At 41.4% G+C, this 22,910-nt stretch overlaps 1 protein-coding gene across 2 annotated transcripts in view; it reads right to left on the minus strand.

Moving 5' to 3' along the window:
• Nucleotides 1-4,228: 4,228 nt before the first annotated feature.
• Cyria (CYFIP related Rac1 interactor A) overlaps nt 4,229-22,910 on the minus strand; it is a 94,253-nt gene continuing 75,571 nt past the window's right edge. For both annotated transcript variants that reach the window (XM_042680791.1, XM_042680790.1), the window contains 9 exons: nt 17,054-17,175; nt 15,084-15,189; nt 13,230-13,366; nt 12,695-12,772; nt 12,398-12,514; nt 12,221-12,300; nt 10,261-10,387; nt 7,569-7,639; nt 4,229-5,048 (listed from right to left, as the gene is read on the minus strand). In XM_042680791.1, coding sequence (XP_042536725.1) covers nt 4,985-5,048; nt 7,569-7,639; nt 10,261-10,387; nt 12,221-12,300; nt 12,398-12,514; nt 12,695-12,772; nt 13,230-13,366; nt 15,084-15,189; nt 17,054-17,175 — 902 coding nt within the window. In that variant the 3' untranslated portion in view covers nt 4,229-4,984. The remainder of the gene's footprint in view (nt 5,049-7,568; nt 7,640-10,260; nt 10,388-12,220; nt 12,301-12,397; nt 12,515-12,694; nt 12,773-13,229; nt 13,367-15,083; nt 15,190-17,053; nt 17,176-22,910) is intronic.

Genomic DNA, 22,910 nt, shown 5'->3' on the forward strand with positions numbered 1-22,910 from the left:
AGCACCATGTGTTGCTCTGCTCTGAAACAAGCAACAAATGGTCACTGCCTCAAGTACTTTAACCCTTCAGTAGCCAAGTCCACGAGGTGGACTTCCCTAGTTCATGGGTGGGAGGCATCTCTGAGGGTTGTAGGTTGGGATTTACACTGCTTAAGTGCAGGGAGCTGGGGGCATAATTGAATTCTGAAACCTTCCTGACGTGGGGGTGTGGCTGTTATCTACATTCTCACAGTTAGTACAATTGGGAAATAGCTAGGTTTTTAAGGTATGTCTGTAGCTTATAAATCAAAGAGAAGAGATGAAACCTTCAATAAGTTTGAGTGGCCAGAGGAACCTTCTGCCTTACAAAATTGGAGTCTCTGCAGCTCTCCTCCCAGTCTCGATTAGGTGGCTCTGGGAGTTGGGGCTCCTTAGGTCACAGAAAGGAGATGGCTCTTATCTGCAGCCATCCTGGGTGTGGGCAGGGCTGTGGCATATCTGGAATCTGTAGAGTTCTCGGATAAGGAGGGGGTAACTAGCACCTGGATTTCCACTCAGCTCAGCTTGGAATCACACACGGTTTTTAAGACCAGTCTGTTTTTGTTGTTTTATTTTGTTTTTGTTTTTTTTCCATTGAGATTTTGGAGACTCTCAGTTTTATGGTTTCAAGGTGCTTGGCTGGCTGAGGGCTGGACTAGACTTTGGCTGGAATGCTGACCTTGTCCTTGCTCACTGCAGTGGAGCAGTGCTACCTCACACTGGGCTGGTCTTTTGTTAGCTGCCAGAGAAGGGTGGTGTAAGGGGTATAAGATTCCTTTGCCCTTTTCATAAATGGTACTGCTTCTTTGTCTAGTGTTTTTAGCCAGGTGCTCTGGAGGCCTCTTGGCCGCGTTCAAAAATGGCAGGTGGGTGCTGTTCTCTTTGCAGGGTACTCACGGTTCCTGGTGTTGCTTCCGACCATCTGTGGTGTGGTGAATTGTCTCTGTGCACGACTGGCCAGCTCTGCTGTGTGCTCCCATTCCTGCTTTCTCCCATGTGGGCTCTTTAAAGTCTGTACTGAAGGTATGCACAAAGCCACAGGCTCGGCTGCTGCCTCCACGTGACACCAACTCACCAGGCATTTCTTCACAGGTTTCTGTTTTCTTTTGCAAGCAGTTTATAATCTTCCTTTTTTGGTGTATTATTATAGCTTACTTGGTATGACTCCCTAGATATGGAGTACATGATGGGACCCTAAAACTCTGCTTGTTCTATGAGAGCTTAGTTTGTTCTCTGTTCTCTTTTTGCTATCTTCCTGGATCTCTGGAAAGCTTTAATCTTGAAGAGTTTAAAGACTTGTTTTAATGCTTATGTGGTCTAAAAATGATGTACTTTGGTGGAACAGGTTTTCACTGACCTTGATAAACACAGAAACTGCAACTGTGCTCTTAAGAAAGAAGAAAAGAACATTTAATAAGGTTTAAGATCCTTGACAAGCAGCCTCATGCATCTTTAGATATCATGTCTGTTCACACACACACACACACACACACACACACACACTCTGACGGTGTCCTAAATGAAATGGATCAGAGATGCATGGTACCAAGAGCAAGCTATTTTTGAATTTTGTGCTGTACTTGAAGTGCTGAGAGGTGAATGGACAGTTGGTGTGCTTTCCTCAGAGTTACCCATTTCAACTGGAACATCATATAAAATAGAAGTATATTTTTAAATATATGCATGTAACAGAATTCCATTTTCATTTCATACTAAAAACATAGCTCCCATAGGAAAAGAGGCAAAACAGGCTAACTTAAGCTTACAAAAGCCTTCACAGATGCCACATAAAAGTTGGCTTCCAAGGTTTTAGGCTCTAGGAGATAAAATTCCAGGGCTAGTTATTAATATCAAGAAAATTCTGTAGTTGTCTGCGATATGAGATTCAATGAGAAGTCTCTAAACTCTGTTGCACAATTGGATCCCAAGATTGGGTAAGATTCATTTTTTTATTCAAGGAAGCATATTATTATTTTTCCTTAAATGCAATGATGTATTAAAAAAAAAAGTCCTAGGATTTCCATGACTATTGTGCTAAGAGCTAATCTTGGTGAAACATGATATTAATTAAACATTAAAAATAGTATCCAAGACCACTTTCCTGGTTGTTAATATGCTAGTCCTAATGCATGCACCAGCACAATCGAAACATCCATTTCCACCTGTTTTTTATTTGTTTGACTGAATTCAAAGCAGCACAGAGTTATCATGTCACAGAAGCAGTGTATTTGAGAAACATCATTTTCAACTCACTGCTTATTGAAAAAAGAAGTATCAGAGTCATTGAAAACACTGTTTATTCGAAAACTATGAGACACCAAATATGAAATATAGCTAACATTGACATCACTAGCACACACCCCTAAACCACCCACAAGTCTTGGACACGTGTGCATGCACACACAAGAAAACTGATTGTTCAAGGACTCCTGATGCTTGGTGGACAGCCTGTTAAAAGAATTCGTCTCCCACAACAGTTCTGGAGTGAATCCAAGTCCCACTCCCTGTTAACGATCACAGACGGTCAGCCTGTCCACCTGAACATCAGAGGCAACTATTGAATCTCCAGGTTTCTTCAGAATCCACATCCTGGTGGTGAATGTTAGCTTTGAGACAGTTGCCCTGGTTAAACTGAAGCAAGCCAGCAACCCCATGCATATATTTGGTCCCATTTGATAGAAAGTCTAATTAAAAATTATAAATGTGCTCAACTATTTATATATGTATATATATGTATATATATAATTTGACAGATAATCCCTAACATTTTCTCATTTAGCCAGCTGAAAGGCAGCTGTGGTATAAACACATGGCTTGGGTTCAAGTTGCTGGGTCTGTGCCTCACGTGCCAAGCAGTAACTGGCAAGTCCTTCCTTCTATTCCAACTTTCATGTTTTGACCTGAGGGAGAGGTAAAATGATCCCATGATGATAAACATTATGTACTTCTGTATTCCTAGGCATGGCAATTCCAGCCCAAGCAAAGTGCGTGGCTGCCAAATAGATCACCTCTTAAAAGAGCTGAATATTTAATAATTTGCTTGCCCTACAGTACCGCATTTTCTGGTTTCCTCGAGTTGTTTTAGAATTCCTAGACTTGAAAAGCTCACAGAGACCATCTAGGATAATGTTGTTCTGAAGAAAGAAGCTACATTCAAACAGCTGTACTTCTTGTACGTGAGAAGCTCCAAAGACGGGGGCCTCTCCTGTCCTTATTGATTGACATTTACATATACATCAGAATCTCTATCATGGTGATTGAACAAGTATTTATCCACCTCCTTCCCCCACCACACTTTTTAAAAAATGACTTACAGAAATGTTGGCTGGTTACTCAAAGCCCAGAAAGCAATGTTCAATAAGAGCTCCATATTTTGAATGTTGTGATTGGTGCCAAATCCTGAAGTACCTAGACATGAGCTCTGGTCTGGGATTATCACTCACAAGGAATGTCTTTCCTTCTCCACCAGTGATAGTAACAGCATAGGCCAGACTGAGGATTTCTTCATAAGGGTCCAGTTCCATTCCCATAGTATGTTCTTACAGGCTCAATGGTAGAAATGGAGACATGTGGATTCAGGAGGAATTCCTCCTCAGATCCTAGATCATCCCACCTGACCATGTTTTCTGGGTCCGAATAGATTTGCAAGTCTCCTAAGTCAGCTCTGATCTGCAAATAAGAGTGACTAAAGGCCTTGTAAGATTGAAAAACCAAGGCAGGTGTGACAATGCTCATGTAAATCTGCTTAGGAAGGATGCATAAAGTAAAATAGAGTCAGCCTTAAAAAATGGCACTTGGCCTTATTGGGCTTTTGGATATTGCTTATCTCAATTGCCCATTTTGTGAATAAGCAAGCTGAGCTGCAGAGAGCTGAACCACTTTTCCAAGGTAATCTGACCACAGCTTTCTTGCTTTAATAAGTTGTCATAGGAAGGAGTCACTTTTAAAATACCAGATAACCAGAAAAATGATCATTCTCTCTCTTTAAATTCCCTTAGTTTTCTGGTGACAAATCAGTGCCATACATCTCCGTTCTTAAATCAACCATAAAGATAGAAAAACAAAAGTTCTGTATCTGAAGGAGCTCTGTGCCCAGTTACTCAAGAGATAATTGGGAGGTCAGTAAATATACCTACGATGTCAAGGTGAGAGTCAGGGAAATCCCTGTCTCTGTAGACAGTTGATGTATATAGAGACTGTCCTGGAAACATTTTTCTCAAATATACTCAAGACAATAACTCTTGCCAGTCTAGCTGTAAGACCCATCTATTTATCCCTGCTGCTCCTTCCTGATTACAATGCAGGCAATTTTCTTCTTACAAAACTAAAAGGGAGCATTAGAGGGATACAAATCCAGACAGAAAGGGAAAATGCTGATTTTTTAATAAAACACGTGCAAACAGAAAAACTGCACGTGGGTTTTGCAGGCTGAGGAAAAGGGAGGGGGGCGTGCTGAATTTATAACACTTGGGTTTGGTTCTCCACATGCATTTTTCTTTTCTTGGATTCCTCTCTTCCTCTGTGAGGATAACAGTTGTGTTTCTTGTATCTGAGCCCGTACAGGAAATCAAATACTTTTGTGTTTCGATAAACTATACTTCCCAGAAAGATAACACATCTAGAATTAAACTACTATGACAAACAATTATGAATTTCTGATTGTTACAGGTGTTGTTAAAGGAACTCCAGTAGCCAAGATCAAAGTCTCCAAATTTGGCCTTTGGAGAAAGGGTTTGAGGAGGAGGGAAAAGGGGACTCATTTCAGACATCAAAGGTAAGACTCTCAAGTCAATTTATGCTCTGCTGGGTTGAGTCAGTGAGGATACAAATTAAGGTCCATATATTTCAGTGACAAGAAGGAAATGGTTATGTAAATACACAAGTATTAACATCAATCTGTATTAAATTATGTAAACATATACATCTTCTGAGGTCAGCACATAGATCCTCTTTTTGGAGCGGGGCTCTACTGAAGCATTGCTCGAATCTGTTTGGAAGTCGACTCATCATTCAAGTGCTTTGTAGTGAACCTGATGGAAACAGAAGGTCAGTGAGAAAATAGTGCTTGCAAAAGCATCCAGGAGTTACTCACCAGCCATCCTTACCTCTGGGGAAAAATTGGTATTTGTACATCAAACACATGGTCTTGCTTCTTTAGACAAAGAGCAACACTTCAGTGCTCTCTGTATTCTCAAGAGCTAATATTTCCTTCTTTTTTCTAAAGGCAGTTGGCATGATGAATCTTTTTTTTCTACCTAACCAAATAACTACATAGAGGAGATACCATAGGACTAAGTTTTGAGGGAGATAGACTTTTAACTACTACTCTTGCTGAATCATAAATTCCAAAATGTGACCAACCAGTGGCTCACAACTGGAATCCCAGCAACTCAGAAGGCTGAGATCTGAAGATCCTGGTGCAAAGCCAGCCTGAGCCAACAAATCTGAGAGATTTTTATCTCCAATTAATCAGAAAAAGGAAGACCATACATGGCTAACATGGTAGAGACAGCAAGAAAGTTAAGCAAGAACACAAGACCCTGAGTTCAAGTCCCCAAACCAGCGCGCGCACACACACACACACACACACAAAATTTTAAAATATGGATATCTGACAAATAACTTTCTTGGTTTTCTACTTTTGTAGCAATGCTCATCTTCTTTTTGTTGTTGTTTTTTTTTGTTTTGTTTTGTTTTTTTGTCCGTCGTGGGGCCTGAACTCTGGGCCTGGGCTTTGTCCCTCAGCTATTTAGCTCAAGGCTAGTGCTCTACCATTTAAGCCACAGCTCCACTTCTGGCTTTTTTTGCTTATGCGGTGCCTCATGCATGCAAGGCTCTACCACTGAGCCACCTTCCCAGCCCCTGATCATCCTCTTTACCACCACAAGTAGGCACAAATGCAGAGGGAAAAGCTAATTTTGGGGGCACTCTTCAATCTCCCATTAGCCTGATGCAGAATTATTTGTGCTAAGGCATGCAAACAATTACCATGTTACAAAATATCTTGACCATGTAATCAGTACTCCACGGGAGTTGCAATTACGTACAATTACATTTCAGGTGAATTTCAGGTTAATTTTACAGATGAGAAATCCAAGATTCAGAGAGACTAAAAGTCCCACTGTAGATCACAAAGTTGTTCCTTTCAATTTATGAGCAATTTGTGACATCAGTCTAGGTGTGTGCGATTCCTTCAAAAGCTTATGCATTTTTAAAAATCATGTGTCTGCAGGATACACAAATCCCAACACTCAAGGGGACTCAAGGCCTAGCAGAGTGCCCTGATCTTGAGGAAGTTTTGCCAGATTGAATGAAACTTGGAATTTATGAAATTCCCAGTAAATCTTCTCACTTTGTATGGAAAGCTGGTCTGGTGCAAAATGGTCACCAATGGAAGTATTGTGGGTTATGTACAGAATTTGCAAGGTTCTTATGTTAATAGTGCAAGCATTCTGAAGCAGGCTGAAGACTTTGTCACCCAGAAGAACAGTGTCGGCCTCGGTTCCATACCACTTCATGTGCATCTAGGGTTCCTCATTTATCAAATGGGTATGATCTATCAGCTTTACATTCATAAATTGTAGGGATTAAATGAGACACTGTGTTTAGAGATGGAATGTAAAATCTGACTATATGTAGATGGAATAACATTGATCTGTTCACTTTGACTTGGTAAATGGACTGCATGTATAACACTGAGTGAAACAGAGGGAAATTAAGCTAGGACTACAAGCCTTCTAGATTGCAATCTAGCACTGGGACAGTTTACAAATTAGTCAAATTCAGTGAAATCTTGTACATGCATCACAGATAAAAAAAAGAGTCTCTCCTTAAAGTGGATTAAGAATTGCATCCTTTGGAAGAGTAGAGGTGTCTGGGCATTACTTGTTAGCAGTGAGGTGCTGGAATGAGCCATAGCTGCAAAATACTTAGGTATCTAACCAAAGTGTTGAAATATGGTATATGCATTTTCTGTATATATCATATTTATTTATATTTGAATGTAGTCTAGTGTATGTCAGTACATTGCAAGGTTCTTGGATTCTGTGAATCATCTGGATGACTTTAGAGCAAACAAAAAACAACCAAATACAGAATGGGTGCCTGCACATCAACCCAGAGATTTGATTCATGTGGGCTAGGTCCAAGTCTGGGCATCAATGTCTCCAGAAACTATGCACATAATCTTCATGTGTAGCCAGGTATGGGAACCACTGCTGAAGAGGGAAATAAGACGCAGGGACCTCTTCTTCTGAGGAGCTTCCAGGATCCACAAAGCAAAGAGGCCAAGAACCAGGCTCATGGGCCTTGTGCCATCCTCAGACTCAGGTTCAGACCCTAGCATGGTCTTTCACTATAGGATGTCAGAAAAGTTATTTGACTTCTCTACATCTCCGTTTATCTCCTCTATAAAAGGGGAACGATGAAAATTCTGTTGACCAAAAGGGTGCTGGGAAGAGCAGACATGTTAGAAGACACGGTTCTTGGTCTCCAACAGCAGATCTGCAGAACTGATTGCCTCGTGTCAGTCTATAACAGAGTCAACTCACCTGAGGGCATTCAGCAACCCTTCCACACTGTCCGGAGCCTGTTCCTTCAATACCTTTATGCAGCCTTTCATCTAGCAGGAAAAAGCACAGTGCTTGGTTAATATCCTGGAAATCCAGTCTATCCTAGTGTCTACGTCTATCCATCATAACAACAACATCTGGAACTCAGACACAGAAAAGGCTTATGGAATGTGCTGGATGGGTGCAATCAGGGGTGTGGAGCAGTGGGTGTGGAGACCCTGAGGGTGAAGACAGTACTCTCTGAAATCTGAGAGAGGAAATTTCTAGGTTTCTGGCTTCGCTACTGGGTAGGAGAATGGGGAAATACTTGAAAGTAGAGAATCAAGGAGGACGGATGTGTGTGGGGAAAGAGATTCATTGGTTTGGGAATAGCCATGTTTCAGGTGTCCACAGGAAGTGGGGTCTGGAATTATGGGTAAAGAGTAATTATAAAATGCGTACATAAAGAGTAATTATAAAATGTTTCATAAGAATCTAAAAACATGATTATTTGAAAACATCTTGTCACCCCTTCCTGGTCCACAAATTGTCTACTGTCTACATGACTCATACCCTTGGAGTCTTGGTAATTTTGCTCTAATGATTCTGTCTACTCAGACTACTCTTCATTCCTTCTGTCTGCTTGGAGAAATTCTACACCTTCTTCAAGACTATTTCAAACATCACTTGATCTCTGCTCCTAAGCAGAATGGGTTTTTCCCTTACCTGGGTGTCTGGTTCTCTGCAAACCACAGCACAATCTTTGTGCAAACTTGCATAGGACATCTCTAAGACCTCTTAAATCAACACTTGTCTCTTCCCAGTGGATGCTGATGCCCTAAGGACTTATAAATCCAGCAGACTAGTGTCTGCGAGAAGACCCTTCATATTATTACAGAAAAGGACCCATCTCAAATATGTGCTGTGCTTGGTAAACCTGATGCTTTCTTAGACACACAGACAAAATTCAGTAAAAGGGCCTCTCTTGACCTGAATAAACACAACCTTCATCAACACTACAGCTGAAGATGAACATCATATAGCACCTCAACAGAAAGACTCAGCAACAGATATGTAGTCAAGCTTTTCAAAGGTTAGGGATAGAAGGCATAGGGACATCCAGCATATTTTAAACAGCTGGCTATGTGTTAAGTTAAATAATGTGTTATGAATTCCAGGTAACAAATTCAGCTCATAGTTAAATGATACCTATAGAACTACTCATACTTACTTATAATCAATCTGATTGGTTATGAGTATGAAAACACCAGTCAATGTATTTGTTGGTATGAACATAAGCTTATAACATACTGTTTGCAAAATTTCAAAACCTGTTAAAATACTATGTATGTGGGGTCCTAATTTGCTAAGCAAACCCACATGTGAAAAGAGGGGACATGATTGCTGAAATACTAGTAGTGCTCAGGACTATGCTGAGATTATTTCAGATTGATTTAACTTTGTATATATTGATTTCCCACATTTCAAAATGTTTTCATAATAAATATTTGTTCTCTTAGCAAACAGCTATAATTAACATGGAAATCATAATTTAATGAAGAACTGTGCCTAGCTTTGCTAGTTAGGGCCCAGGACCTCAAAATAATAATTCAAGTTCCATTTTTCATCTACAAATTGCCTCCATTCTTCAAGTTTATGGCCCTTCTAGGCATCTAGACTTCATATTGACAGTTCTGATGCATCCAAAACACTGTTTTGTGCAGACCAATGGACAGAGCGTGTCACCCTGCATGAGCCATGCCACAGTAAGGACCCAAAGCTCCTAGTTTTCACTTAGACTGTTTTATATGGAACACACTGTTGGGTTGGTGGCACTATTTGGTAGGCAAATTCTGGAGCAGGAGGGGGATGTGAATCCTGAAATCAACAGGAAAGCACCTGCATAACCAAGTCATTCATTCATCAATTTCATTCATTCAGGAAAGGCTCTACAGAGCATCTACTGAGCATCATTCATATTCACTCTGAGCCAGATACCATACTAGGCAGTGGAGCAGACCTTAGATATATTGATCATGATCCTTATCCTTGTCAAAATCTTAGAAACAATGGGAGGGTCAGAAATAAAAACTGGTAAGTGCTCTGAGGACCAGAGAAGAAGGAAGGCATATCTACAGTGCAAAGGACATGTGTTCTTGCTTGAGACAACTCTTGAGGAGTGTAGGGAAGAAATACACCACTGGAGAGGATGAAAAGGGCTGTCAGGGCAGGCTCAAGCCCAGACTCATATACACATGACAAGAAAAGCAGAAGTCTCAGTGGGACAGCAGGTACATAGATACAGAAAAAAAAAATCTGGAAGGTCATTGGCATTTGACCATGGTGCCTTGAAATCCATTACCGTCCAATTCTTCTCACATGAAGATACACAGAAGATAGAAAAGACACACTGGCAGGACACACAAGGTCACTGAAGAGCAGTGTGCAGCTAGGGGCTGATCCTCTATTAGCTCCACTGAGGTCAAGAATATTGGCATCCCAGTATTCTGACTATGTAGATGAGGCTGGAAATCTTATCATACACATGTGAGGAAGAGCGGGGTTCTTGCTGTAAGAACAGTGACTAGAAAGGGCTCTCTCAGTGGGGACAGAGGTCAGTGAGAGAGAAGCAGAGTCTACCCGGGGCATCCCCGAGCTCCTGTTTGGAAATGGCACTACATGGCGTGCTTACGTCAATCTTGGATGTCTTGCAGAACGCCCCCACAGGGTGCACATGGTCATAGAGAATGATGACCCCCACCATCACCCTCATGCAGAACATCAGAGTTTCTTCACTCGTGAACCTGCTTCTGTACTCCCTGAAAGAGAGAAACATGGGGTACAGGCGTCACTTCCATGTTGGGACATAGGCTTTTTGGTTTCCACACTGGCTTCTCTTCTAATCCTCCCCTGGAGAGCAATCTCAGGCCTGTAACAACCAGGTTAATACACTCTTGAAGAGAGTAACGATGATAATTCTCCTTGAATCTATCCAACCGGCAATTCAGCGCAAAAATAAGGTAAATTAGAGGGCAGTAAATTCCCTTCCCTTCTGCCCTTCAGTGGCCAGCTCATCACGAACATCACTCCTCCACCCATCAATCCTGAATATTTTATAGCAGGTCCCTCTGGCTGTCCAAGATTATAGAGAATAATGGCTTCATTACAGAGAAAAAGAATCAGGCTCATTTCTACAGAATGGCTATCATGTCTCCAGTCAGAGTAACTTCCTTTGTTAAGACACAAGCTGCAGATGAACTAGATTAACAAAGATGCCTCAAAGAAATTATGTAGTATTCATTGACCTGAGCGTATGTGTGGAGTTTGAATTTTGTTCACTTACCTTGATAGGGACCCTGATGACTCAGATAATTAAGGCCAATTGCAGAGGCTTTCTTAGCATCTATTTTATTAGGAAATGGCCCCACAATGAAGATGATTACTATTCTTGTCTTGGAATAAATCATCTTAACTTTGGCATAAGTGAAATATTTGAAATTAATGCCCTCTTACATTTGAGCAGAACCTGACATTTTCTAAAGCACTCTCGACATCTTTGCCCTTCCTGGCACCTCTGCAAAGTGGATGGCAGGCTGGGAACTTCAACGGAGGAAGAAAGCAAGGAAGCCTAGGGTGGTCAAATCACTCATTTGTAGGCACAGTAAGGGGATACACAAAACTAGACCCTAGACTTTGAGTGTGGATTTTCCCATAACCATACTGTGTCTTCTTCAACCACCTTTATTTTCTTTAAAATCTAGCCCCTAGTAACTACAAATTGTTTGGGCACAGAGAAACTACAGAGAGAGAGGGAGGGGAAGAGAGAGAAAGAGAGATAGACAGAGACAGAGAGAGACAGACAGAGAGAGACAGAGACAGAGAGAGAGAGAGTCAGAGAGACACAGATAGAGAGACAGAGACAGACAGATACAGAGACAGAGAGAGAGACAGAGAGAGTCAGAGAGTCAGAGAGACAGAGACAGACAGAGACAGAGACAGACAGAGACAGAGACAGAGACTGAGTGGCAGAGATGGAGAGACAGGGAGTCAGAGAGACAGAGTTAGAGAGAGACAGAGACAGACAGAGACAGAGACAGAGACGGAGACGGAGAGAGTCAGAGAGTCAGAGAGACAGAGACAGACAGAGACAGAGACTGAGTGGCAGAGATGGAGAGACAAAAAGAAGCAGAGAGGGAGATAGATTAAAGAGATGGAGACAGAGATGGAAATGATCACTTGTGTAATAATCTTACTATCTACTTTTGGTTCTAAAATTCAAGACTTGCCTGCAAGATGTTTATAATAAGATTCAGTCATCTAACTTGTCTTTCCATCTGTTCCATGCATATCTTTTACAGCATCTTGGAGTGTGTGGTCCTACCATCAAGTAAGCTAAGAATCCTTTGTGAAATCTATCAACCAATTGTTTCAGCTATAAAATGGACATAAGGACACGGGGTTCACATAGCGCTCTATGAAACTGAAGTGGATAACAGACACGTAACCTTTTATATGCTTTATATGTACAAATATATATGTACCAAGGGTACATGCTGTCATCATCATCATTATTATATCACCATCTTCTATCTTATCATCATCCTCATCATCACATCAATAGCATTTCTGAGTATGCTTCGAGTGTCACTTACGGAGTTTCCAGCATGACTTTACAGACACTCGTCATTGTACTGAGGCAGTCTGTGGTATTCTCTATTGGCAGGGTTTTGTTCTAAATGGGAGACACAAATATGCATTAGCCTTGATGGTGATTTTTATGCATAGTTAAGAAGAGCCCCCCCTCCCCCCGATTGCACAAATTCACTGACTTCAGAGACAAAGTGCATCGTGGCATTGCTAAGGGTTTTCAGCATTGGTGTGGCTTCGGCATAGAAGAGGGACATCCGGTTGGCCATCTCATTATTAACTTCATTCTCAATGTCTAGCTGATGACAAGAAGAGAAAACGAAATTATAAAGGAAAAGCAAAAAAAACCCACCCCAAAACAGCCCCCAAATCAAATACCACCCTCTGGCTATTGAAGAATAAACAGATGTCTTCCTTCTGAGCTCTGCTCAACAGAGTCATGGAGGAATGTGCTACGGAAGGGAGACATTGAGACTCACATGCATGTTATTGATGCGGTTGCGACTGATTGTTCTTCGGTAGTAGCTGAAGTCATTCTGAATAGCTGGGTTCCTCATCTGAAATTCGTAAGAGAAGCCCATCTCTCAGCATCAGGTGGGATATAAACAGGAGAAGCCCAGGCAGCAGATTTTATGATATGCTGAAACATCTCTTTGTCATGCCAGAGTAAGAGAAACTTTTGCTTAAAAATAGTTTCCTAAGTTCATTATTCTAAAGTATGCCCCATTTTAATTATGGGCTAGATTTCAGGCAAAGTATATTTTTCCCAATAAGGAACAGACAGTTGAAAAGATTTGCTCTTACTTCATTTGGCAGATTTGAATATCCCTATATAAATCATCATCTTAAGTTACTCTAACCACACGGAATGCAAATACTCACTATATTAGATGTCTGTCTGGGGAAGAGGTTACCATCGTACTCTAGCCTCCCACCCACAGCTCAGGAAGGAGAGATTTAAGCAGTTATACGTGACATAAGTATGTAACACATTCACAGTGCTTTTCTCCTGACCTTCAGCTCATCGAATCGAAGGGTAAAATGCAGAATTTCTGCAAACTCCTTTGCCAGGGCCTGCTCCCGTTCTAGGTGCTGGGTTGGTGTGTAGGGTGGACAGGTCAGAGATTCCAATAAACTCTGAAGAGCTTTCTCTGAAAGTCAAAGGGATCCAGGTATTAATCTTCATGCGATCCTCAGAGATCCTTCAAAAGTCATGGTTGGTCCCATGGGACAATCTCAGGGGTTTTTCCTCCCCATGTATTTCCATCCACAAAGCTATAGTGTCAATCCTAGACAGGGTGTGAAGACCAGGAGTATGTTTCTGTGTGATCCTGTGTACGATATGAGCACTACCCATAATACAAGGATGAGATGAAGCAGCAGCTTTGGACACCTGGGTCAGATCACCTGCTCGACAGTTAAGAATTCTAATCTTGTTCTAGCTTTCCTCTGCATTCTACACCGAACCCAATTCTAGGAATTCTTTCTACAAAGCTATTAGCATATTTGCTTCCATCACTGTTTTTATGATGATTTTATTCTTCCCACTCAACCATTTCTAAATATTTCTCTACAGATTTTTAAAAACTTTCTATGTGTTTATTAGGTTCATCTAAACTAGTCTTCTCTCACAGGGGCTGATAAACTATGATCGACTGAATCTGGTCCATTGTTGTTTTTGTAAACAAACTTTTATGGAAAGACAGATCCATTCATTTCTTCGTGTCCTGAGTACAGCTATAGTGGGAGAGACTGAGCAGCTGTGAAACACACAAGACGTGCTACAAGACTTGAAATTTACTATCTGGCACTTTACAGGGAAACTTGACAATGCTGTCTTTGCATATCCTTTATATCCCTATATACATTACAGGCACACACACGCTACATGTGCCTTTCATAGCATCTTTATAAGGTTTCCCTCTAGCCTTGGTTAAACATGTCTGCCTAGGGAGACACTGTCGTTAGAGACAGCCAGTTTTGAGTGGTAAGGCTTTCTTCTGTAAAGCTGAACCTGGGCTTCTTGGAATCTCTGGTGAGTTCAGACACACACTTGGAGGAAACATGGGAGCATTTGGTTTCTCTTCTATTTGACAAATCTAAGGAAGTCCTCTTTTTTTTTTTTAAATGAAACTGGCTAGGTGCATTGAAGGACTCCTCTTGGTCTTAGCTTCTAGTCTTCCCAACATCATGGTCCTTTATTTGACCAGAGTATTTCAATGTCAGTTTTCCAGCTAAAATGTGACAATTGTTTCATGGAAAAAGTAGAGTAGAATATAACTAATGCCTTTGTTTCCTTTCCTGATGTGCTACACTAAGTAATGAACTCTTGCATGAATTTCCTGTTGATAACAGTAATTGCATCACTATTGTAAGGTACCTTGCTGCTATCTTAACCACACCTGGCTTAATTCTGGATTTTGTAGAGCCACTCCATCCCTGTATAGCTCACTTTGTTTTTAAAGTTTTTTTTTATTTTGTATTTTACTATATTGAATTTATTTCATGATGCTAGCCAACTAAGCTCCTTGTGGATCAGCAGGTAACCTTTAATTTCCAAATTTACTGATATTCATGGATGAGATCAACCTATAGTAACTATGAAGAGTGTGACAGCTGAGCATGAGGTGAAGGGAAACCATCCTCCACGTGCCAATAGGACACTCACAGTGTGCCAGCGATTGAAAGGGAAGCAAGATTGTGGTGGATTGAAAGAAGTGAGAGTAACAAGAGTTGTCTACAGTGGCCTCTTAAGGCAGAGTGAATGGCAGTAGTACATTTTCCAGTACGCAGTGTTGTTGCTGTTACATTCTCCAATTGCAAAACAGAATTTCACATGTGGGACGTGGAGACGATAAACACACTCACCTAGCCGTATGGAAAACTCGTAAAACCTCTTTAGCCTCACAACCAGAGGACATACTGCATTCCATGCTTTTTCTTGAAGCTGAATGTCGTTGGGATTTTGAATTGCCTACAAAGAACATGGCAGAATGGTCTGTTTTACGAGTAGTAATAAACATCTCATTGAAATGTCCTAAGATAGAGAAAGGATTTCAGTTAAAAAAATGCAATCCTTGTGCACTTTGTGAGTGGGTATTATTTTGCTTTACAAAGACTCACTGAACGGTCTCCTAATGGGCTTATTTTGAAAGGGAATTTTAGTACTTGAACACAAAGCAAATGGTTTTACAGGTAGATCTGTGCGGTCTCAGTCTCTTCATCTTGAAACAGAACATGTGAGTTCTCCATTAGCATTGGATTTTTCCGAAGTTGAGCCATGATTTGTTATAAAGGGTAGATTACATATTGTCCTTTCTCTAAGTTATATACTATATTCTTGCCAGTCTTTATGTTACCTAAACGATGATCTCTGAACCAAGAAAACATGCTCATGCTGGCTACCAGGAGGTACAATTAGAAGGATTGAGATCAAAGGTCAGCCTGGGCAAAACAAACAAACTATGACCTTGATACATCTCAACCAATTGCTGGACAATTCAGTGATATGTGTATGTCTTGAAAACTACCCATGAGGCTGAGCAAGGAGGATTGTGAAGGAATGGCTCAGATAGTAAAGCACCTGCATAACAAGTGTGAAATGCTGAGTTCAAATCCAGTACCACCATAAAACAAAAAAGAAAACCTTCTTAAGATACTAGTGCTTTCTGAGCAGTGTGGTCTTATCTGGGTCTTGGATTATGTTGATGGTGGAATTCTTCTCAGAAGAATGGTGGCTGTGACAGTGGTGAGCATGCATGTGTGTGCAGATGTGTGTGTGTGTGTGTGTGTGTGTGTGTGCGCGTGTGCGCGCGCATGTCTGTGCATTCATACAGACATGTGTCTGTGTCTCTTGACACGTACCCTAGGAGTATTATCCCCACATTAGACAGTAGTGTGTGCCTGTAGTTCTCAGTTACTTGAAAGCTGAGGTGGGAAGATCAGTTGAGCCAGGGGCTTTAAGACTCATCTAGACTACATAGCAAGAAGCCCCATCTCAAACAAACACAAAGAAAACAAGCGAAGAAGAGAATCTTAATGCGTTTAAGTAAAAGTGTGATTTTTTTTCTCTTTAAAGGAATTATGAATTTTCTTCCATGCTTTTTGTCTTTTTCTTTTTTCTGGAAAAGACTTGAATTCAAAGTCTCACACTTGCTCTTGGTCAGCCAGTGCTCTACCTTAGGCAGACCTCCAGTCTGGCTTCTTGTTGGTTATTTTGGAGATGGAGTCTCACAGACTTTTCTGCCTAGGCTAGCTTTGAACAATGACCCTCAGAACCTCAGCTTTCTGAGTAGCTAGTAGGCCTGAGCAATTGACGCCTGGCTTTTCTTTTTTCTTTTTAACCTAAGACATTGAAGACAATAAGTACCTGTATTCTACTGAAAGCAAGATGGTTTACAGCTGTTGTTTTTGTGATGAAACCTAACCCAAACTGTCACAGGCTATGGGAAGTACATCACCCCAGAACCCTTGACTCTTAAGTCAACTCTTATTCACAGCTTTTACAGGTATATTGCTCTTAAATGAAGTAATCTATTGACCTTATTGTCAGAATGTGAATCTTCATCAAATGAAGATCTGAGTTGAGAACAGCTAACACTTTACACTGTATCACTATGGGCTCACGTTAATGTTCCAGAACTAAAAGGAGCCACTCATACATCTTCTTAAAGGACACATTATGCATCTTGACTTTCCTAATAATCTAGGAAATACCAGGACTATTAGTTAATCCTGGTACGTGTGTGTGTGTGTGTGTGTGTGTGTGTGTGTGTGTGTGTGTGTAGTTTCCCCTTTTCCTCCCAGGGTGCTGTCAGATCACAAGAGGGTTGGCATACGTCTCTGATCTCGGGCCCGGCGCCTTTGTAAGCCTGCAGGTCTGTAAGGATGCTCTCAGAATCCTGGAGGACAGCACTGATCTGGTTCCATATCTCTCTCTCTCCTTCTGTGGGCTGGGCATCTAGGAGGCAGAGAAATAAAAGACACAGAGGGCTGGTGTTTATAAACTGCTCTGAAAGGATCAGTGATCAGGTCTTCCTGCTACATAATCCTATCTCCTCCCTGCAGGTTTGGTTGCTACTCTTTAACATAACAAGCAGCTAAGAAGAGATAACCAACACAGTGTCTGCCTGTGACTCAGATCAGAATATCCAATGATCTTTGCACATATCTTAAATAGCAAATTAGAATCATTCTGGTGACTCATTTGTTAATTTATTTATATAAAAAAGCTTTCTTTTGTATAGCTGCTGTATGCACAGGATGGGAAAAAGTATAAATATTGCTTTTTGGAATCAACTTTCCTGAAATTTTAAAAATTGCTCTTTATAATAAAAACACGTAATTTTGATTGTGGTAAAACAAACCTTACATAAAATTTACTTAACCATTTTTTTGTGTGTCAGTATTAGTGCTTTAACGCTCACACTTGGCTTTTCTGCTCAATATTGGCACCTTTCCTCTTGAACCACACCTCCTTTTTTACCTTTTTGCAGTTTGATTGGAGATAAAGAGTCTCATGGACTTTGCTGCCTGAGATGGCTTTCAACTGTGATCCTCAGATCTCAGCTTCCTGAGCATCTAGGATTACAGGCATAAGCCAGTGGCACAGAGTTCCTTAACTATTTTTTTTTTTTTTTGTCGGTCGTGGGGCTTGAACTCTGGGCCTGGGCGCTGTCCCTCAGCTCTTCAGCTCAAGGCAAGCACTCTACCACTTGAGCTACAGCGCCACTTCCGGTTTTCTGGTGGTTTATTGGAGATAGGAGTCTCACGGTCTCTCCTGCCCGGGCTGGCTTTGAACTGAGGTCCTCAGATCTCAGCCTCCTGAGTAGCTAGGATTACAGGCGTGAGCCACCAGCGCCCCCGGCTCTCCTTAACTATTTTTAAGCAATGGTAATCCCCTCCTTCACTGTATTCTCAGATCTGAGAAAACTGAAATGTTATAGTCAGTTGACTTTTAGTGGACATTGCTGAATATTTTTGTGAAGACTGAAAATCTGTAGAACTGAGTAGAGATGGAAAAACATTCTTTCTTATTTCCACATAAAAAATAAGCTTTAGAAACTGGATAATTACTCCTTCAGCATCACAATAGTGACACATCATTCTGGAACACACTGACATGCAGAAAGCACTGAGACTTCAATAAGCGTGAATGTGTACTCAAGAGTTCTGGCAAAGACATGCAGTAAACCCATTTTTTGGAAAAACACCTGTTCTATTAATCTTTGGTCTCAGCCGTGACCATTGTCCACAAAAAGAAAAGACAAGTTCAAGCTCACAGAAATGAAAGGCAGTATTTTGAGTACGTAGTGGCCTCTGCAAGCTCTTCGGTGAATTCACTGGTTGTACCCGAGAGTACATTTAGGTTCTTGTCCCCAGGGGCATTTTGTGGAGGCTGATAGGTGGAGGTTGTGAGCTGGGAAATGTTCACTCTATTTTCTCCCACAATTGCATAAAATAGGTTTGGTGTTCAGACTGCTGGAGAAGTACATGCTTCATGTAAAACAAAGGCGCTGCTCAGATAACATCTCATACATCTCCATTTTAAAGAGTTCAGATCCTGAGACACCGGGAAGCTTCCAACAGACCTGACTAAACAGAAAGATTAAGGCCGAGCTGCACCTGGTCTAACGCTTCTTGATCTTAATCAATTTGAATCCCTGTTTTTATCAGTCTTGTGGGAGAATAAAGGGCTGATCTTGCAAAGGGGTATGCACTAGTGTTATGGTCACTCGTATTATCTTAGAACATAAAAGACAGAATCTGCGGACAGGTAACAAAGTGGGCAGTGGCCTTAATGACAAAGGGTCCAGCTAGGCCAAGCACTGTAAGAAGGCAGATGACCAAGATGACGACTCTTCCTCACTGCCTAAACCAGAGGCTTCAAGCCAGACTCTTGAGGGATGATGCTAGCTGGTTCTTAGATTACATTATTTACCTGGTCTTGCCTAAGAAATTCATACACTTTCCTGGGAGAAGGAAGAGTGACATGAATCACTGCATGGCAATTCTCAAAAGAGAGGGAGGGGGTGTGTGTAGAATACTTATTAGACCTATTGGCTATCCAGACACTTTGCAAACACTATTTTCTAGAGATGGAAGGATTTCAACTAGGAAATGGGGTCATAAGAAGCTCATGCACACCAGGGCTCAGGAAATGAAGACGGTAGTTGGGGAAGAGTAGAGAAGTTAAATGCAGTCTGGATGGGACTGGACCAGAGGTAATGAAAGGAAGTACATCCACCAAGATGGTACTGTGCAGACAAAGGCTGGAGACTGAGTTAAGCAGAACTGGACTAGGAAGAGGGAAAAGATTGGTCAAGGACAGAAAACACAGGCTAGCGCAGGAAACTAAAGGAGGAAAAGAACTGTTTGGCTCCATTAGCTCTGTACCCCTTGATTCGTTTTCCAAACGCACTGGATATGTTTTCTCAGGTATGATCTTACTCATAAGATGATTCACATCTTATTTTTATCCTTCCGTGCTTTCCCAAACCTTTCTCAATATACCATACGTGTCTTAAATGTAGAAAGCCACAGGCCAGGAAGCTTCTAAGTTCAGCAAGCATTTCAATGGAAATGTTGGCAGTTTCTGAGTGGGAATGATATCAGAGAAGAAAAAAGAAGCAGGAAAAAAGTACAAATCAAAGAGGTTAGCAAACAAATAAAAATCAACCCCTCATTAATTCAAATCCTTTCACCCTTTGATGAATGTATCAAAAAATCACAAGCTAAACAAAGATAATTTCCTCAAGAGATATTTATTTGGAGAAGAAGAAAAGCAAGAGTTCAGTCTATTGAATGTAATTACCCGATAGCCTGTGAAAGGAAGAAATACGGGATGCCAGGATAGAAGTCTTCTGATCTCAGCTGTCACATGGCCTCATCTTTGCAAATTACCACTTGAAAAGTTTCAGATGGAACAGAACTAAAACTAAGTGGGCTGGGAGAGGAGAGATGGCAAAACCAAAATAAAACATCCTGTTGATGGTCACTTAAACACAAAAGGGGAAAGATTTCACAGCAGATTTTGCTTTTTTTCATGGAAGACTTTCTTAAGTGCTTTAAAAATAAGTTCTTCAACAGGATGTCCTTGCAGTGGTTCTGAGGATGGGAGCAGGTAGCTCCTTTCTCTATCTGAGGGGGGGGGGGTGACACTTTTGGAAACAAATCAACACGGTCATTTATGTGACCACAAGGAGTTAGGCATATGGTGTCACTTCTATCCCAGAGGAGGTGGACTTGGGGAGGGGGTTGTGGTGAACATCTTACATCACACACCCAGGGTCACATCCTGCCCTCCTGGAAGCCAAGGATCTGTGAAACAGGACCCTCAGTCCCCAGCCTCCTTCTCTGGGAAATTGTTTCTTTTGGCAGATTTCCTGGTATCCCATTAAAAATTTTCTCGTGTGGTCCTGTTTAGCAGCGGTAGGAGATGGTGGGAGAAACCCAATCCATCGTTCTCTCTTTCATCTGGGCTTAGAAATGTGTTGGCTCATTTTCTTCCACCATTTGTTAGTCTTATGGGATACCTGATTTCTTCCGCCTTCCCTGTCACAGAACTACAGTCACATCCTCTCCCAGTAGATAATTAGGCCCTTTGTGCCAACAGCACAGCCAAGCCCTGCCTTCTGAGCCAGAATGCAGAAGATTCTCAGGGGATTTAAGTCACAAGTGGCGCCAATGTCCCAAGTGGAGAGTGACAGCTGGGAGAAGCTCTAGTGTCTGTCTCTCTGCTTCACTTTTCAAATGAAAAAGGAGTGTGGAATCCAAGGTGTCATTCAACAATGGTCCAAATGTTTATGGAGGTCCACGATTTATCTCATTTCCCAACGAAACAATCAAAACTAACAAATGAGAATTTGATCCACTAAGATGTAAGACTCTGGCCATATTTGTTTCAGGAGACGTTGCATTTTCAGTGCCAGGTACATAGTACATGCTCAAGAAAGTTTTGCCGAATAAGCAGCTGGAGAAATGATTGAAAGATACTTTCCACATTGTGCTTTGTGATGGTTTCTCTTTGCCTCTTTTGAATTCCTAGATCTTTGGAGGCAGTGTCTGTATTCTTGTCCTCCATGGGAGACACTCAACAAACGTGGGCTCAATCAATGCCTCATTGAGGAAATTGACTAAGTGACAACGAACAATGGGTGCGAAGAAGCAGTCACTCCGCTCTTCCGTCCTCTCCCATCTCCCCAGATGGCTTTCTATACCGTTAACATCCCTTGCCACTGCCATTAAGAGATCTGTATTTGTCTGCAATTACCTGGGTTACTGATATTTCATCAACATCAACATCATTCGTCTCTGGCTTCCCTATCTCCTCAGTAGGGATGACACACTGTGGAGCACTGTTCTGTCTGGCAGGTGAAAAGCAGCACTAGGTTTACTCTTGTAATCCTAAAACTATGCGAATTTTGTTCTCCAGAACAACCCCTGAGAAGCTTTGCGGGGGCCTATACTTTTGGCATTTTCTACATTCAGATTCAGTTGTTGGCCACATTTAAAACAAAAATTTACTGTGTTTTCAAGATGTCAAAAAATGACATCTTGAAAGGGACCCTGAAAAATTAGTGGTTAAAGTGATTTTACTATATTTAACCAACAACCTCTGAAAGCATTTGTTAAGTGAATGGGAGCTCTGAACTCTAGGCTTTGCTGTTCTATATTTACCATAAGATCAACCTTTCACCGAAGGTGACACAGCATGTACATAATGCAGGCACATGCACAGACACACACACATAGAGACATACACACATACACACGCACATACACACGCACAGACACACGCACACACACACACACACAGCAATGCTCAAATGATGACAGTGGGCCTGTATTTCCAGTTGTAACCAGTGAATATGAATTCTTCTGTAATGTTTCCTCTGAGAACTGCACTCTAAACTTCTAATCATTGCCAATTATTTCATTGAAACGGAACAGAATGGTTACACAAAGCAAGGATCTGCCCATTTCACAATGGAGCTGTTAAAATTCCTGTGATTTACACAGGCAATTTCAGAAACCAACACTTCTAGTTGCCCTGAAACAAGTATATCCTGGCCATTAGCCGGGCAATGATTTAAGGCCTATTCTAGATCTGCTATTGTGGAAAAGTAGGAAAATGCATTGTGGACACCGTGACCTTGCGTTCATATATTGATTGTGGAGAACTCACTAAATTCTGAGTGTCTACAATCTGTAATAGAAAAAAAACTGTTCTCTTATCAATGAAGATACACTATTAATATCATTTGGAGGGAATGTATTGACCCACCTTTGGCTCCAGTTGCTGCCGATGGTGAATATTGACTGTTAACATTCTGGTATCCCAGGAATCAAGGTGAAAGTTTAGCTGCTAAGGACTCTGATATTTGGTCAAGGTAGAATGTTTGGCATTCTAGGGTGCTAATGGACATGAAGAAGGTGGCTTGCATTTTGTCAAGAAAGAGCTTTGGTGAACCTACCAAAGGGAATAAGAGCAAGGCTCATACTGAAGAGGGGCTGTCAAATCAAAGGGCTCTTGTCTGTGCCGATCAGACCAAGACTCATCCAGTCTTCAAAGGCAGCAGGCTCTCCTAATAGCCTATTTGGGACTGTGTGGAGACTCTGCCAGAGGCCCAAATGAGCTTAAACTAATCGAAGGAGAAGACAAAATTTATGAGATGTCTTTGGTTCTGAAGGAAA

This window comes from Dipodomys spectabilis, unplaced genomic scaffold, assembly GCF_019054845.1.
Source record: "Dipodomys spectabilis isolate Male_0828 unplaced genomic scaffold, ASM1905484v1 ptg000066l, whole genome shotgun sequence".
Taxonomy (NCBI): Eukaryota; Metazoa; Chordata; class Mammalia; order Rodentia; family Heteromyidae; genus Dipodomys; species Dipodomys spectabilis.